At 40.9% G+C, this 18,042-nt stretch overlaps 2 protein-coding genes and 1 long non-coding RNA gene across 6 annotated transcripts; 2 read left to right on the top strand and 1 right to left on the bottom strand.

Annotated features, from left to right (window-relative positions):
- The first annotated feature begins 641 nt into the window (after positions 1-641).
- LOC108166256 (uncharacterized) lies at positions 642-5,066 on the top strand. Its single transcript, XR_001776562.1, has 3 exons — positions 642-1,008; positions 1,666-1,720; positions 4,803-5,066. It is a non-coding gene; the product is annotated as an uncharacterized LOC108166256 (long non-coding RNA).
- On the bottom strand, positions 3,329-15,212 carry vamp4 (vesicle-associated membrane protein 4). 4 transcript variants are annotated; one of them, XM_008407355.1, is made up of 9 exons: positions 15,010-15,212; positions 12,448-12,516; positions 11,643-11,744; positions 10,371-10,417; positions 9,508-9,558; positions 8,187-8,287; positions 5,075-5,154; positions 4,542-4,593; positions 3,329-4,437 (listed from the first exon to the last, which is right to left on the bottom strand). In XM_008407355.1, exons 2-9 carry the CDS (start codon positions 12,448-12,450, stop codon positions 4,409-4,411), a joined length of 465 nt encoding a protein of 154 aa, XP_008405577.1. In that variant the 5' UTR covers positions 12,451-12,516; positions 15,010-15,212; the 3' UTR covers positions 3,329-4,408. The 4 variants fall into 4 exon arrangements, with proteins under 4 accessions (XP_008405577.1, XP_008405576.1, XP_008405578.1 ...); XM_008407354.2 differs by having other exon boundaries at positions 12,448-12,563; positions 15,010-15,200; XM_008407356.2 differs by lacking the exon at positions 12,448-12,516 and having other exon boundaries at positions 15,010-15,200.
- On the top strand, positions 15,179-17,060 carry rangrf (RAN guanine nucleotide release factor). The gene is made up of 3 exons (XM_008407357.2): positions 15,179-15,265; positions 16,019-16,173; positions 16,314-17,060. Exon 3 carries the CDS (start codon positions 16,318-16,320, stop codon positions 16,900-16,902), a length of 585 nt encoding a protein of 194 aa, XP_008405579.1. The 5' UTR covers positions 15,179-15,265; positions 16,019-16,173; positions 16,314-16,317; the 3' UTR covers positions 16,903-17,060.
- Positions 17,061-18,042: the final 982 nt, after the last annotated feature.

Raw genomic sequence — 18,042 nt, 5'->3', positions numbered from 1 at the left:
GAATATTGCAGCAGTTTAACTTTAGATGTACTTTCTTACATGTTTCATAGAGAGGTTTCATAGAAATTGTTTAAAAATTTTACAGGGAGGTTTGGTAAAACGGTTATAAGCAGCTAATATCTTCCTCCCAGTATATAGCTCTCTTGGTGACCACGATAAGCAGAAATCCATATTGTTCACAGAGGCCGAAGCTGCCAGCCCAGAGAGGAACCAAAACCAAAGTGGATGTCTACTGTCTTAAAATACCTCAAATCGGAAAACATTTATGTGAACCTAACACTATGAATCTATTGTGAGATTGGGAGTATTTAAAGAAAAGTTGATAATTACTTGGACAGTAAATATAAGTTGGAGGCAAAACAATAGTCTTCCTGTTTAAAACAACTGAAAAGGAAAACTTAGATAGAAACATGTATATGGAGAGCCATTTCAGCCAAAATTAAATAGATAAATGAGTGGGTAAATATAAGTAAATAAATGAGTAAAATAAATGAGTTTTACCCATTTATTTAATATTGGCTGAAATGGCTCTCTATACATGTAAGGCTTTTTAAGTCAGCGTAAACTGTCTAATAATATGTATAACATTTAAAAAAAAAAGTGAAACAATATATCAATTTAATTGAAACTCATGTTATTTATTTTTTGAAGGGCTTATTTCTCTATCATGTAGATACTCAAACATGTCTTGTTCTGAATACTTGTTTCATACAGGAAGATTGTTAGTGGGGCACACCCTCCAACATCCATTAACGTGAACATTAATGGACGTGTTTACGGACACGCAGTTTGTCTCTGTGTAACAAACTGACCAATCCAAATGTGACAATGGTTTAAAGATTCTGAAAATAGTATTGACATAAACTACATCACATGGATTGGAGCAGAGATAAGAGAGTAAACATCCGGCCTGGTCCAGGCCCCTCTCAAGCTAGCAGCTAGCTTTAGCCTCCGGGACTGGGTGAACTGGAGTTATACTGTATGAACACGACAAGAGATCTACTGCAGGTAAGATATTAACTTTTTAAACATTGACCCATACTCTGATAAATTTATATAATTTTGTCAATATCCTCAGTTGTACTTGCTAGAGCAGTCTGACACAGAGTAACATCTTTGCCATGACACAGGTTGAGTTTTTTTGTTTGTTTGTTTGTTTCTGCTACTGTTGAGTGAATCTGAAATTAACCACTGTCATCAAGTAAGGTGTTGGTCTTTGAAACCTTTTATTATTCAGCATAGTGCTGCTATTTTCCAGCGCAAGGCTCTTGTTTATTTCCTAGAATACACGTGTAGCCCAAGTACTGCCAACCCTGCTACTGTCTCTGCTTTGTAGTATCATAATGAGAATAAGCATATTTATATTTTTATCGCAGCCTTTCTGTAACCTGAACTGTGAAATGCAGCAGACTTATTCATCAGTGTCAAAGTGTCTGGCCAGGCTCTCTAATGCTGGTTGGCACATTGTCCACTCTCCTCTCCCGTTAAATTGACTCACTTTTATGTGACTCATATAACCATCACTATGCCCGGAATCTGAGGTCATCCAGCCTGAGGATCAAAACATCCTCTGCTGCCAGCGCGGGTGTGTTTGTGTAGGCAGACGGGGGGAAAAAAAGACCGTCTCGTTTATGTGTTGTAGTAAAATCTGTCTAAACTACACAGGTGCTGACCCGAGGCGAGCTCATTCAATAACAAATGCTTTCGCTCACAGTAAAAGGTAAGCACTGTTATTTCTAACCGTTTTATGGAAAGAATAATAATTTTGAGAACCCTTATTGGTTCTCAAAATGAGGCACCTCAAATGACCGATATCGCATTATATCTCACACGTTGTTTTTATTTAATAGAAAAAAATTAAAAGGAAGCAAAAATCTATAAAAAAAAGGGGAAAGGAAAAAGTAGTTAAGTAGGTAAGTACCCACTGTTTCCAAAGGAATTTGGAGGGCAGGGAGCAGTCATGTGTAGCTCGTAAAAATGCACTGAGTAAGTAAAGATATGCTGGTGGTCATTGGCTCGGGGAGTTTAAGAGCATTCACGTGCGCCAACTCAAAGCAGACGAGAAAAATTACGTCCATGATTGATGCTATCAATCAGTTTGGAAACTATATGATTGTCAACAAACAAACAAAAAAAGGACAATCTTTCCAAGAGTTGACAGGAAGATATGCAAATGAGATGATTAGAAAGGATTTCAGCAAGGAGATCCTGAGCTCAGTTCCTGGCCTGTGGGTTTTAGAGGCTCTCTTTGTGCATGTCTGTGTTCTCCTGAGGGACAATGAAGTAATTATGCCACCTTCAGTTGTTATAAAAAATGCTGCGTGTATCCAACAGGACTTAAAAGAAATTTGATTTTGCAATTTAATGCCTTAATATTGGGCCTCTGTCTATTTAAGAAGTTCCTGCTCTTTCCAGAACTCTGCGTTCAGCAAGTCATCTCAGCAGCGTTCGTCTATCAAGGCTTTACAAACATTCATGGGAGAAGTAGCTTCTACAATGAGCTCAGCAGACGCGCAGCTCCACCAGGTGTTGGCTAATTGCTGCTGGCTAGTCTGGAGGAGCAGAGTGTGGGGAGTCGAAATCCCTGAAAACTCATTTCAGCTCTCATCTAACGTACTGAACTTTAGGAACTGGTAAGGATCAAAAAGTCTTTAATATGCGCCAGTCCATAAAACCTTAGACCTGAAAGAAGGTCTGCTTACTTTGAGTTTCTTTGACCTATGACCTTTCTGGAGTGTTGGCTGATTTATAGGTGCTGGTGCAACTGGGGGGGGAGGGGTTCTGAACAGCTTTACCTATGCCTGCTTTAATCAACATCCAAACAATGCGTAGCAGATTAAATTACCGCTTTGACTTCAGAGCGGAAACAAAGCCATCGTCCCTGTTGTGTGCATCAGCACCAGATGTGACCCCTAATGTCCAGCCGGCGTGTATCAACAAAGCAAATTGTCCCTCGGGGCCAGTTTAATGTCTGTTCCTGCAGTGGAGTTGGGCAGTTCTGGCTCGGTGCAGGGCAGAGCGGCCCATGTGTGTGTGTTCGTGCCTGTGGTACTAGGAGGAAGAAAGGCTGAGGGTCTGTCAGAGCAATAACGGTTCATGGGCTCCAGACCCTGCAACTTTAGTGCCATCTGGGGACTCCGCAATGCCAGAAAAGTCACGAGCCAGCAACAGTCGGATAAATGAGGAGATAAAAGTCCTGGAATTTTGCAAACCCTGCAAGCTATTGGACACTTAACCTGTGGGATGGCATGACGATTGTTTCTTTTTTAGACTTCATCCACTTTTTCCTACTGCTGATTCTAGTTCAAACCAGAACAAACCAGACGTATTGCCCTTTAATATCACTTTATTCCAGAGCAAAAGGAATCACAGTCTTCCAATGCAATGCCACAGAGTACTGTACAGTATCGTTACAGAATCCATATTTACAAGCTAAAATAAATTACACAAAAATAATCAAATTACCATGTAGACTTTAACCAATCACAACTACACCTATGGTTTCCATCCACATTATGCAAGACCTTCCATCTCAGTCATAACAGTACGGAGATAAACCGTCCCCCTCAGTAGCAAATACCAGCACTCATTCAGAACTTCATAAAACAAAAATAATAGTGACAACCTAAGAGGGAAAGTAAGCAAAAAGCAGCTTTAAACCGAACAGAACCGTTTGCAGAGTTGGGAGTAAATTGAAAACCTGAAGCTGTGATCAAAAGAGCCCAGAGATCAGCACAGTCCTGCAGGAAGTCAGAGGTTTAGAGCACAGAACGGTGAACAAACATTCAGAATGTGGCTGTTTTGGTTTACCATTGTTCTTTTCTTCACATTAATACGAAAAAAGAAAAAGAAAAAAACTCAGATGAGACTCAGATGTCTTCTCGCTTCGTGCGGGAGAGAATTTTAAAAATGTGCTTTGTACTACTTAGGTGTCCCCTTTCAAACCGTCTCTCCTGTTGGTGTTTGAGATGCACATGTGGGAAGACATCAGAGGTTCATCTGCTCGGAGTTTACAGCCTCGTCATGCGAGGCTGCTGCAGCAGATTCACAGGAGATAAACTAATGCAGACTGTCGGATTCCCCCGGTCCTGGAGAATTTATCTGAGATGCAACACAAAGGACAAAGGCCCAAAACCCCAAAGCCCCCACTGCCTTGCGATACGTCTCGTGGCACGAAGCGCTCCCATTACACGGACAACAGGGCCAAAACAAAAGTCAATGTTTTTGCTTTCCCTCAACTTCATCGAGCAGAACTGATCTCGGATCAGGATATGACTAAGATCTGAACTGAGGGTGAAGAGGAGAACTCTGAAGACGGTTTGGGCAGCGTCCCGGTGAGTGCCAGATGAGAAGATGCAGGTCGGCCGGGGGGGCATCGAGGAGGAAAGGTCCACCTCATCCTCATCGGTCACTTACGATATCGCAGGATTACTGGAACTGGAAAACAGAAGAGGGGCGTAACATTAAAGGTGACAACTGCATGTCTGTAGGTTTCAACTCTGCTGAACATTCAAATGTGTGAGCGACATTCAAATACTCACTGATGATGATCAGCAGAAGAGCGACAACTACCAGTGCAATGATCATCTTCATCTGTTAGGGAAATGAAACATTTGTCTCAAAACAAAACATGGACAAAAGCCAACACAGAAGTCTTCAGATTATTAAGGCCGACACAGATCGTTATATAATAACTGGAAAGTGATGCATGGTTTGTTCATTTTATTTCACAAACAAGCATTTTGGACTCTTGATTCAATACTTTTAGAGACTCAAAATGTTTCCCTTTCTTTGCAAAACAGCTGAGTGAAATTGGATCGAGAGCATCTGTAAACATCAGGTTATAACACTTGACACAGATTCTCAACTGAATCCTCACACCATGACACTGCCGCCACCATGGTGAGTTCACTGTTGGTTTTTCATCACACATATAGTTCTAACAAGAGGTGCAACCCAATTTCCTCCTTCATTTCTGGCTTTATTTAACACACACACACACCCAAAAAAATCTTTATTTTATTTTTTTTATGTTTGTGTATGCAGATAGTCTGAAAACAGACAGATAGCCCACCTTCATGTCTCTCCACCACATCCTCCTGTGCAGCTGTTTGGCTCGGCTGCTGAACGCAGACGCGTGGTCCGACAAGCTCTCTGCACCACGATGCGACCGCAGCGCAGAGCCAGGGAGCACACAAAGACAGACAACAGAACAAAAAACGACAAGTCAGTCACCGAAAAGACAAACAGGTTTCACTTAAGGTGTTAGATACACCGGCTTTACTGCTCTGGGTAGATGCGACATCTTTTAAAGACAGCTCTGTTGGCACGGTCTCTTACATTTCCAAAATAGCAACATTTCCTCCAGCTTCCTCGTCGTAACGTCTCCCCGCCGCCAGCTTGCCCCCGCGCTGCGGTCTGTTTCTGCGATATCGTTGTTAACGTGGTGTCTCTGAATGTTAACAGGAGGGTTACGGCTCCCTAGCGTCCGGCGCTGCTCACCCTCTTTCTCTCTCTTTTTTTTGCGTCTGCTGTTTCCATCTCCGTGTGCCTGTTTACGACCCGTCGCTACTACAAAGCGACGCGCCCACACAGGGACTTCTGGGAAGACGTTCGTTAATGCCGAGGAATTTAACGACGGGTCACCTGTCCCCGCGCGCGCGCGCGGCGAGGTGTCAGCCGGAGCGCGCTGCGTCGTTCACATACATACAGCTCTTAAGGATGAGACGCGCGGTCGAGACGGGCCATAAGTCACAAACGCTTCGCATAAACAAGCAGAGAAGAATGTCCTCCAGATGTGCATCGTTGTTTTGGCAGGCAGGTCAACATGACGGAGCGGAGCGCCTGTGTAGCGTCTGTGTGTGTGTGTGTGTGTGTGTGTGGGTTGACGATGCACGAGACAGGAAACAAACACGTGGATTTCAGCATCGTGTCTTCATCAGCGAAGTGAAACAACCGTGGTCGCTTTGATTGGGGCCTGGCTAGAGCGTAAATGTTATGTAATGGAGGGAAGTCAACACAACAGAGAGCAAGAGTTGTTAAGAGTTTTCAGATGGACAGCTGGGAAATCACTCAGAACCTGAACACAAAGTGAACAGCGCGTATTTACACAGAGACATCTACTCACTACAAGGGAAAGTGTCTTTAATAACCATGAAAATCATGCTGTTTAATCTAGCTGTAATGCAGGGGTGCTCAAGTCCGGTCCTCGAGAGCTACCATCCTGCAACTTTTAGAAATATTCTTACTCCAACAGACCGGGATCAGCTCTAAACAGGCCTGGTAATGAGCCTTTCATTTGATCCAGGTGTGTTGGAGCAGGGAAGCATCTGAAAGTTGCAGGACGGTAGCTCTTGAGGACTGGACTTGAGCACCCCTGCTGTAATGTATCATTTTCTATTCGAGACTATGTGAAAACACTCATAGGGGATCCTTCACGATCTGATGAAGTGGCACTTCCTTGGAACAAAGGAACAACTATTTGAAAGAGTTCTGATGCTCTTGATCATCTCATACCCCTTCACTGTTTATCTTGCTTTTACATGGCAACTTGTGATGCTGACTTTTCCCTAGCAACCCTGACCTGCGGTGTGCCTCAGGGGTTAGTAGTTGGACCTGTACTTTCCTTTTCTCTCTGTACATCTTGTGTTTCTTACCACTGCTATGCTGATGACACACAGGTTTACCCTTCCGTAAAGCCAGATGATCTTCCAACTCTCAAGAGCTCCACACTCATGCTTAGCAAATATTAGCAAATTTGGAACAGAACAAAAAGGAAAAAGGCCCCACAGTGCACTTTGTTTTTCCAGGTACCACTAAACTATCATTAAGGTCATAAATAATGTTTTCTGTAATTGTTGGACCGGATTCTAGTGCAGACACCTCACAAATGCATCACACTTTACAAATATTGACAAATTATTTTTGTCAATATTTACAGATCTAGTTTTTTTTTTTTTTTTTTTTTTTTTTTTGGAGGTTTGGTCAGAGGTTCTTAATATGATGAAGATGTAAGAGTTTCCAGGCCTCACCCCAAAAGCGTCCATGTTTTGATCTCCGAACCATTTATGACTTTTTTGCCTCGTTACATGCTGTTCCCTTACGCATAAAAACAAACTTCCTCCGTCGTCAGACTTTTACTGGATGTGTGAGCGAGCCGGCTCCCCTTGAGTGGGAGGCGCTCCCACTCTCATTAAATCCATCTCGACACCGAATAGTGTCGTAATCATTCACCTCTTCGTCTGCAGACAGCTCTCCTTAATAATTGTCCACATTTCCTGAGCAGATGCTCCTCTTCCCCCAGAAAATTTATTTTGCCCCCAACCAATCAAATCCTGGTTCTTTCTACAGAATGTGTCTTTCTTGGACAAAAATGGGTTCTTTATGCCCGGACATCGTTTGAAAGTGTCAATCCTGAGCAAGCGCCGCAGTGGTGGCAACCAGATAATGCAGCTAAATGCTCTTGAGGGCAAAAAGAGCAAAGAGTAGATTTGTAGTAATCATAGTTGAGAAAAGAAAGATTTCAAGGATCACTTCCTTTGTTAAAGCATCCAACCTGCTCTTCTGCAGTCACTAGAGAATTCGCTCATAGATAAATAGCTTTAAGAGTCATTAGATCTAAACCTTAACGTTAAATGATTGGTAATAATGTTTAGGTTTAGATCTGGACAGCGTACTGTCTAATTTTAGCTGTTTGTAATGCTGCAGCACCTATTTAACTCTCTTAACTCTCCATCTCTGAGGCATTATTTTGTTCATTCTGCACTGAGACGTCCAGGTTGTCCTTAGGACGAAACAGGACTCGACCCAGCATGACGAATCCTAAATCAGGTGGATAATGCTCTAAAATCCGCCATCTTTTTCAGTAGTTGTAACTTCAAACCTTTCACTGCCTGGTAATTTGAGGATTATTTTTTTTTCCTTTTTCCAATGAATAACTAATTATATTAATAGTGTTCTTCTCTTAAATTGGAAGCACATTGCAGAGTCTGTCCCACTCAGGCGTTTCCTTGATGACGTTGTGCGCTCTTAGGGCCTGACAGCCCTAATTGCAAAGTAAATGTTAGTAAAAACAACACTGATACATGTTCTGTGGACTCGACTCAAGTGGATGAAAAGCACAAACGACATGCGCACGCGCAAAAACCAAAAAAAGAAAAAAAGGTACGGCAGAAGGTGCGACTCACCGGACTTGTCCTGCAGGTCATCGAGGCGTTCGCCCCTCTCTATCACCTTGGAGATGTTCTCCTGCATCACGTCGATCACCTCGTCAACCTGGGACTGCACGCTGAGGACACAAATTAAAGCAGGACACGTATGGAATGATAATTTTTTATTTTTTTTTTAAAGTATTTGTTGCAAAAATTTAGAGTTATTGCCTTTTCGAAAAAGAAGTGTTATCACTTCTGATTACACCTGATCTATTGCATTAACATTTTGAGGATTCAAATTAAAATTCAACTGAAATAATTTTCTTTTTATGTGATGTCATGCAAAAGCAGATACATAATAGACTCCAGTCAGGAAATGAAAGGGGGTGACATAAGAAAACAGGCGGCCGTCGCAAACACCCGAGGAATTTAACGGCCCGGGTTCAGACGGGCGGACTCATTGAACAGCCTGGACTTCTTACACAGGACATTCCTGCACTCAGTAATGACGGCGTCTAATTTCACGTGGGCACGACGGTGAAAGACTGCAAGGTATGGAGCGAGGGTGAAGAAACAGCTTCTCGTGCCAGACGGTCTCAACAATGACCTCCTCTGTTCTCCGGCTGTCTGCGAGGCGCTGGTAAATATTGAAGCAGAGCCAGCGCGATAAATTTTCTTGCACAATATCCTAATAACCGGCTACTTCTGGTAAACACGTCGGAGCCGCGGTTACGTAACGGCAGCTTCAAAAAGTGTGGAGCCGCTACACCGACCCCGGGGTTCTACAGGGTTCGTACACTTTTCCCACAGTAAAATCCAAGCATTTGAGTGTTTTCAAGGTGGCTTTTCAAACTTTTCTGGCACCACCAGCGTCTGAAAACACAAAGGAACTGAAGAAGAAAGAAAGATAGTTTCAATTCACTGTTGTATGGCTTTATTTATTACTGTCATTAATAATATATTGTGATAGTATTCCACATTCTACAGCAGAGACGAGATTTGTCTCTTTTACACACGTGACTGGTCCAAGAAAACTACAAAAAAAAATCTCAAAAAATATAAATTTTTTGACAAGTAGAAATAATTTTGGCAATTCTAACTGGCCTAAAACAAGAGATGTTTGGTGTAATTTAACTTTACACACTGAGAAAAAAAATATGTATGTCCTTTTATTATCCTTCAAATATCTTTTTTCAGTCGTTAATAACAAGTATTATAAAGCACTTTCAAGGACTTTGTACAGAAACCAACCGGTTTCCAAATCTTGATAACACCTAATTGAAATTCAATCATTTTCAAGGATTTCAAAAACGCATACATGTCCTGTTTTTAGCTGCGACGAGGAATCCGTACTTACTGTTTCATTTTGTCATTTTGAGGTCCAAATCTGGGTCCGGTTGGACCTCTCCTGGAAAAATAAAAAATAAAAAAAATAAAATGTTAAGGAAGTAATGTTTGAGTTGGGTCACTCAGGAAACCTAAACTGCATTCTAAGATCAAGAACTGAGGTACACAAGAATTTAGTTATTGTGGTTTTTCTCCAATTCGCACATGGTCAAATATATATAAATACACCCCTACTCATATTTGGTTAAAAGTCCAAACTAAAATGAGATAAACCCCAAATTTTCACTGTGGTGCAGTGGGTCGGGGTGCATCCCAGAACCTCTTCTCTTCCTATTTACGCAGATTAAAACATTTCAGGTAGCCCTCCATTCTTTATTTTATCCAATTTTTTAATGCGCATGTGCTCAGGAGTTTCTGCAGGTTTCACCAACTCACATTTGCTGCTTTTTAAGACCCCTACTAATGGAATTTAAGACCTATATCTCCATAGAAATGTACCATATCAGCGGTAAAGCATCTCGCAGCATCTTCAAGTTTGCAATAGGCTTAACTTTTGGTAGTTTCCGTTTTGTTTGTCCCAGTTTGGATTGCACATGTGAAACTTGGACACATAGGTGTGTGTTCCAACTGGAAAAGTATTCCAAACTGGTTTTGGAACGGATGAAACAGGGCAACGGTTCGTATCTGAAAAAGGCCCTGATCTCAGCTCTATTGAACATTCAAAGGCTGTGCTGCACAGAAAAGCAAACAATTTAAATGAGTTCTACAATTTTGTGGCGAAAACTGAACAAATATCCAATTAGGGTTATGCCAGGAACTGGTTGATGGTTACAAAATGGAAAAAAAAAAACATATATTCCAACACAAACTCACAGAAAAAAGTCTTCCTCTTCATCAGAGTCTTCCTCCAGCAGATTCCTCTGTCGAAAAAAGAAAAATATTGCGGCTCAGATAAAGGCAAGATCAAGATGAGGAAACCTGGGAGTTGAGAACACTGATATAAAAGTAAAATGCATTTTTGTCCTCTCCAAAACGCTATTTCTATGTGCATTTTTCTTTTCTTATTGACATGGATAAATTCAATTTAGAGTTCAATAGATGAACACCCATTTATGTGGATTGTTTTGTTTCGGGACACTACCGCGCACCAGGCGTCTCGTCTTGTCTGGCGGATGACAGGGTGTGGTTCATCCGAGGCGCTCGGTGGTGACGCTGCTGATGCGGCAATAGAAACATTTCTGTATAATACGGCTGAAATAAGCGATTGATAGAAACCTTTTTCCTTTTGCTCCTCTGAAGGCAAAGCTGATAGTGGGATCAATCTTTCATGACTGAACGCCAGCTTTGCATGCCAAAGCTCAATCCCCTGAACGCCGTCTAACTCGGAGCAAAAACAATCAATGTGCTGGGAAGTCAAAGTTAATCTAAATCAATTCAAGTAAGAACAATACAACATTCATGAGATCTTAAAGTTGATTATTCTTCTAGGGCACAGTCTTGGCCCAAAACCTCTGAATGCTTTAATCTGGTGTTTTTGTGTAAAGAGAGACGAGGAAGGACCCGCATACCTCATCAGACACCCAATGCACGTTCTACACACGCTTCATTTTCTTTGCAGGTCATCTGCAAGAAATCTGAAAAGATGGCGGCCACGTGATCGTAAAGCTCTTCATGAGCGCGAGGGCTAACGCTCTCCTTCTGCGCGACCTCTCTCCCGGTACCGGAGATGCGAGGAGGACTGGTAGTAATTATCAGAAGCAGAAAACTAGAAGGAGAGGAGGATGTTATGCAAGCGTCCCACTCCTACACCTCCCCCCGCCCACACACGGTAAGCGTGGCTTTGATCCGAGCTAATAACAACACAAAAGAAGAAGGGGATGGGTGAGGAAGAGGAGATGGGACAGGATGAGCAGCCTGATGAGGAGCAGATATTTGGCCGCGAGACTTTTCTGGAGACTCTGCCGCATCGCCAATATTTTTCTTGTTTGTTTGCTGCTTGATCTAATCGGCGATTTCTACTTATTCCGTCTCCCTCTTCCATCATCGTGAATGTTTGCATCTGTCACTCCTGTCACTACTCGAGCCCTCCTGACAAACCAGAACCCCAAAAAGGGGTTATTTTTTTCCACTGCGTCCGGACCTCACCCTCTCGCTGCGGACGGATCCCGTGACCTCGTCGTCGTTGAGGTGTCGCTTAAACTTGGGGGGCATGTTGTCTTCGGGCTGCTCCTCCCGTTCTGGCTCCCTCTGTGGGACAGGAGGAGAAGATCACCAGTTTGGACAGAAAAGAGGGAGAGAACGGTCTCAAGAGAAAACGAGTTAGCTGTCGATGCTGCCAATTGATCTAGCTAAAACGTAAAGATTGACTTATGAAGTCAGTAATTCAGAGGGGCATCTCAAGAAATTAGATTGATATTAAATGCTTATATTTTGATACGTTTGTCAGCCGTATCGTCCAGCCTAACCTTTCAAGGAATGAGTCGCTATATTATGCATTACATAAGTATAATATATCAACTGAATTACTGAAATATGTTCAATTTTGCTGATATTCTCAGAATTTGTATAGCTTTAAAAATATTTTTAATTTTACATTTTCTCACAGACTTAAAACTAAGATTTACTGGTTATTAAAAAAATAAGGAAATGTCATCACTGCTCTGGATGCCACTGGGCCAAAAAAATTCTATGAAGCGGATCTGGAAAACACGCTGTCCTTCCAAAAACACATCCTTGAATCTCAGTTTGGGTGCTATGTCTTCCAAAGAGGTTGGGGGGTGGGGAGGGGAAGAACACACAAACACATTTCAATAAAATCCCTCTGTGACACTGAGCTAAAAAACATGTGACCCGAGCACAACAAGCAATCATCCGAGGGGCGAGGAAGAACGCTCATTCACACACACCATACACACCACCCCATTTCTCACTGCGACAGTAAGACTTGTACCATTGATTCCGGTTAAGTCTGATACTTTCTTAACGTCCGTTTCTGGCGTTGCGTTTGGAAAAAAACAGCCTTTCCCCAGCCAAGAGAGCAGAGAGGAGGAGAAGCAGGGGACAGATCTGAAGAAAGTGAAGAAACACAGAAACAGGAGACTGCAGGCCGAGCTAAAGGGACGACTTACAAATGCACTAAATTCAACTAAGTTCTTTGAAAGCTGCTACCAAAAACACTGCAGAATTCACATCAAAGCACAAAAATTGCTTAATTTATGCTTGTAAAGTAGTAATAATTATGAGGCGTTTTACAGATAATAGTCTTAATTAAACGGAAAGAGAGAACAGAGTTTCTACACATCTTTTGTTTGAAATGTTTTTTTTTTTTAACCTTTATTTACCAATTCTGGACATTTCATTTGAAGTAATTTACTTTTAAAACACTTGTGCAACAGACAGATTATTTTCTCTGTACGGTCCATAAAATACAAAATAACTTGATGGAGGGGTTGACTTTTGACTCAGCAGCGAAGTGAAGTTCTGTTTCACAACTCTAAACAAAATTATGTCACTTCGAAATCACTGAGGCTCAGATTTCTCAAATCGGGACAGATTTGAAACTTTGAAATATTTATCCTCTTTGTTAAAAAAATAGCTCTCCCATTGCCTTTTCATTTTCAAATGAGTGAGTGTGTTATATATATATATATATATATATATATATATGGAAACTGAGTTTTGTATCTAAAACGGATTAAGTGAGAACATTGGGAAACATCAATTTTCTAAATGTGCTGTCAGCCTGCTGCGCTTTCCCCTGAATTATTATTCAGCTTCATTAATGTAATTTCCCTTGGGAATTAATGAAGTATTTCTGACTCAAAGTTGAACTGAATATTATTTATAGAAACATTTGGACAAGGGGTTTCCATCTCCAGTCCTCAAAAGCCAACACGCTGCTTCAGCACGACTGAATAAATGGATGAATTGCCTGCGACGCACGCTGCCAAGTTCTGCACAGGCCTGACTTCACTGCTGAACCAGGAAAACATGAAAACATGCAGGACTCTGACTCTTGAGAACTGGAGTTGGACACTCTTGGTTTGGGTGCATGGGCAGTCTCTGTCACATATAATTGTGATGATGTTGATATCTAAAGTGCATTAAAGTTAAATGAATAAACTCATAAATGCCTCACATAGTGTACATGAACACAAAGCACTTGCAAGACGCATGGAAATCATCATTTTTTAAATAAATGTCATAATAGAAACACAGTCTCTTCTGTTTTGAATTCATTCTCGTATAATATTTTGAGTAATATTGATTAGCAATGCTCACATATGAGCATTAAGATCAATGTTAGTCATTTTTAACATACTTGTAGCTGTTCAACAAGTACACCTGGGCCGTTATTAATGGCCAGTGTTTATTTCCATCCTGTTGACATTTGTGTATATGTTTCTAGACGGGTGGACGTTTGGACATGTCACAGTGATAGTGGTGCAATAAAGGACTGTGGGATGTTTAACTGAAGTAAAGAAGGGATGTCAGCAGTGCAGTCATTTTTCATGGTGGCAAGAGAGTACAGAAACATATACAATATTAATAACATTGGTAAATATCAAATATCAGCCATGAGGTCGATATTGGCCTAAATGTTCATATAGGTGCATCACTAGTATTGACAAAGACATAAATAGTAATAGCTCAATTTGATTTATTCTTAGCTTTTATACAATAATGTATTTATTTCTTTAATAAATAACTGTTTACATTTAACTTTTTTAGGAGGCTGCGTGTAATAAATTTGACTATTATACTATATTACTATTTGACTATTATACTATATTACTATTGAATGTTGTGATGACAATATTGTTTACGAGAGTAAACAGTATTCTTCATCATTACTCTCTTCATTCAACTGGATGTTTCATAGATGTAAATCAGCATACAACAATTTTTTAAAATTTTTTTTAAAACGAGGTAAAAGTTTTTTCTGTTGTTGCTTCTTAATGTCAAATTCAAACAGCGTTTTCTTTAAAAGATTAAATGATCTGTTGCCTGAGTGACCCTATATCCAAACATAAATTGCTATTTCTCTTTTACGTACTTTCTATTTCGTTGCTGGTGTCTATCAACTATTATTTTCAAGGCACAATCTGCACAAATTTTAATTGTAAAGCTGTTATAGCTAGTTGTGTCGTCTTGTGAAGTTTGGGTGGCGGGATTTGATAGTACAGTAAGATGATTGTTTTTAACCTGCGCATATACTGATTGATTTATGTCACATCACACCCATTTCAACTTTAGCTTTTCATTCAGCTTTGTTTATATTACCCTGAAAAAAATCCAGTCTAGTCTCGTTTTCAACAACACACGTAACGTATTAGAGACTTTTAAAGCAGAAACTACCGTAAAAACTAGTCAACTACAAAACGCCACAGAGTAATTGCAATATAATAAACCCATGTAAAACAGGCCGCTTCTAGGCTAGGCTAGGCTAGGCTAAGCTAACCTAAGCTAAAGTAGGCTAGGCTAGGCTAAGGATGCCAACGTCACCAGCTACCTGCTGTTTGTCCGGAGATCCGCAGAATAAACTCCTCCACACAGAGCTCCTGTTGCCAGTCCAGAGATTTCACACTTTTAGAGACCTTATAGATCGTTCGGATTCATTTTACAGGCTGTCCTGAACGACGAGAGACCGTAATCATTGTGGATGTTGGAGATGAGCCTCCGGTCTCTTTCCTCGGTCTGAATCAGCTGACCACACGCAGGAAGTCGCAAACAGCTGGATGAGGAGAGATCGCCGCAGATTTTTCAGGGTAACAAGATTATTTCCGCCACTTCTTTCAGTATTATTTCATATGCTTTTATATGTTACGGTTCTACCAAATAATATCTTGATCATTTATTGGTTTTCTGTATGTTGTAGTGATTGAATGGAGTAAAATAAACAGAATCGATAGGGTCAACATCATTCTAATCATTCTCAGAAAATACTGATGGAGTCTAATAAATGAAAAAAGTTTTCATATATTACAAAATTTAGCTCATATATAATTGCAAAAGCATAAACCGATTTTTTTAGGTCATCTTCCTCTAAAGCTGCAGGTCTGCAGTCTGACATAATTTCTGATAAATATCTACTATGAGAAATATATTGCTATATTACCCCCATTTTCTTTTTACTTTTAGGTTTTAAAATGAAGAAAAACGCAAAACATTTGCAGAAAAAAATAAGACACATTTTATTTTATGGGACGTTGATATTTGTGGGAAACTGTGTAGAAAAAAAGACACATTAATACGGTTTCAAACCTAGGCCCAAATAATTACTTGTGGTTCTGGAGCTGCAAGTTTCAGAACCCTGCTAGAAGCTGAATAAATAATCCAGCTCTTGAGTCAAAGTATTTTAGTAGTCTGGTTGGTGATGTTTAGGTCACTGTCTTAAGCCTCAGGAAAAGTTAAAGGGTAACTCACTACATGAAATCTTAGAAAGCTTTCGATAAATTATAGGTTTTTTATATTGCTTTCCTTGCAGACGTATTAGTTTCTAACTGTCTACTGTGACTCAGTTTGTCAGATTTTTATCAGCACGTTTGGAGCGCCACGTCCTCCTCGCCTTTAGGGGGCAGCAGAACGCCTGTTGAACTCATAGGAACCAAAACACGAAGCAGAGCAAAGTTTGAACGGGAGTGCATGTGGGATAGTTTGCACGACTACGCCGCATGTAAGTCAATGTGTATTTCGGTTTTTTAATGTGTTATAATTCTTTTACCATGTAGTGTTTTTGTGCTTGCAGTCAGTCCTTAATACTCTACATGTTAGCTGATGTTTATCTTCCTCGGCAACTGTTGTTATCCCTAAAAGTGAGATGCAGACCGCAGCAGGAGTGGGCTCTCCTCAGCTTCGCCCTCTATTTGGCGGAGCTCTGTCGGCGGTCGTCCCCTACAACGTCACCGACATTAGCGAGCTGAGGGAGATCCCGGACAACCAGGAGGTGTTCGCCCACCCCCACACAGACCAGAGCCTGATCGTGGAGCTGCTGGAGTACCAGGGCCAGGTGGCCGACCAGGACGCAGCCAGGTATCACCTTGAGGACATCGCGGGCAGCAACAAAACTCAGGAGCCAGGAGCCTTCGAAGTGAGTGACGTTGTGGCCCTACCCAAAGCCGAGGCGTCCCTGTTGGAGTGCAGCAGCGCCTGGATGCTGAAGGGGACACAGTGTGTGTCCAAGTTCGACGAAGAGGCCAGGAACACGGTGAGCATCCACTTGGGTCTGCTCCGCCTGCCGCAGTTCTCCACAGATATCCTGATTACCTTCAACGACCCGCAGAGCATCAGCCCCGACAGCAGCAGCGCCTCTGCAGCGCAGACGCACAGAGAGCTGTGGACCGTGGACGACTTCCGGCGCACTTTACTGTCTCTGACTTTGCACGACCCTGGTCTGTTTGGCTAGAACTTTCACTTCTTGCACCACCAGACTAGGACTATTTATTGTTTTTCTCTCACACACGTTATAGAACATACATGATTTTGAGAACTAGAGATCATAATTGAAATATATTCTTTTTTTTTTTTCTTGGCAGGCAAATTAAATTATAATCAAACTTCTTGTCATGTGGTCATGGCTTTTGTTATAAATGATGTTTCATGTAACTCTGACTGTGAATGACTTGCACGCAAACGACATGCTCGTACATCTGAATAAGCATGATAGAAGTTAATTAATTAATAATTAATAATTAAAAATGAATAAGACGCTTAGAAAAAGCAGAGTTTGTCCCACTGCAGCATGCCAGCTACAGTTGCAAAAGCATCAGTTTGTTGACATTTTGTAAACCACAAACATCAGATTGTTTCCTAGAATCTTATGCAACACACCACCTCACATTAGTGCATAATTGTTGAGTGGAAGGGAAATTATGTGTTCATTTTCATTTCTATTTTGGTCCCGGTAAACAGAACCCAGGACCACTAATTGACTTCAGAAGTAGCATATGTAAATTATCCTTAATAGAATAATTCCAGTTCTTCTGTGAGGTTTGCTAGAGAATAAGCAACATCGTGAAGATCAAGCAACTTTAGACTGTTAAGGGAGGAAGTTGTGGCAAAGTTTAAAGCCAAGTTCTTCATTACAAATTTTGGACATCTTACGAAAAGTTCTTTAAAATATCTAAAAACAAAAAGAGTACAAGAACACTGAAATCCTAAAAACCCATAGTTGTCCGAAAAAAAAAAAAAAAAACGCGATGGAAGGCATTTTGGTCAGATAAGATCAAAATAAAAAATGTTATCAACATACCAAACGATGTAAATGTAGAAAAACTAACACACTGGGCTTTTATTTTATCATTTATAATTCTGGTTTATTGTCACAATAAATTCCAATTCATGTTTAGAAGAAGAAAAAAAAACTGCCCATATTGTCGGGATTGTTAGGTTTACTGTTTTCTCCACCGTTTGTTCAATGGGATCAATAAAGTATTTTTGAATAAATATCAGCAAATTTGAAAATGATTAAATGCAACTACTGAGTGCAGATTAGTGATACAAATCACAGTTTTTTAATGTGGCTGGTGTCCTCGAGGTTTTCTTA

This window comes from Poecilia reticulata, linkage group LG4, assembly GCF_000633615.1.
Source record: "Poecilia reticulata strain Guanapo linkage group LG4, Guppy_female_1.0+MT, whole genome shotgun sequence".
Lineage (NCBI taxonomy): Eukaryota > Metazoa > Chordata > Actinopteri > Cyprinodontiformes > Poeciliidae > Poecilia > Poecilia reticulata.
The sequence above is the reverse complement of the archived record's forward strand: the minus strand, read 5'-3'. Positions and strand labels throughout refer to the sequence as shown.

Coding starts and splice junctions, on each gene's coding strand:
- vamp4 (XM_008407355.1), bottom strand. Junction 5,155..8,186: donor TGACCTGCAGGACAAGTCCG/GTGAGTCGCACC, acceptor ATCGTGGTGCAG/AGAGCTTGTCGGACCACGCG. Junction 4,594..5,074: donor TGTGGTGGAGAGACATGAAG/GTGGGCTATCTG, acceptor TTTCCCTAACAG/ATGAAGATGATCATTGCACT.
- rangrf (XM_008407357.2), top strand. CDS start 16,318: ATGCAGACCGCAGCAGGAGTGGGCTCTCCTCAGCTTCGCCCTCTATTT.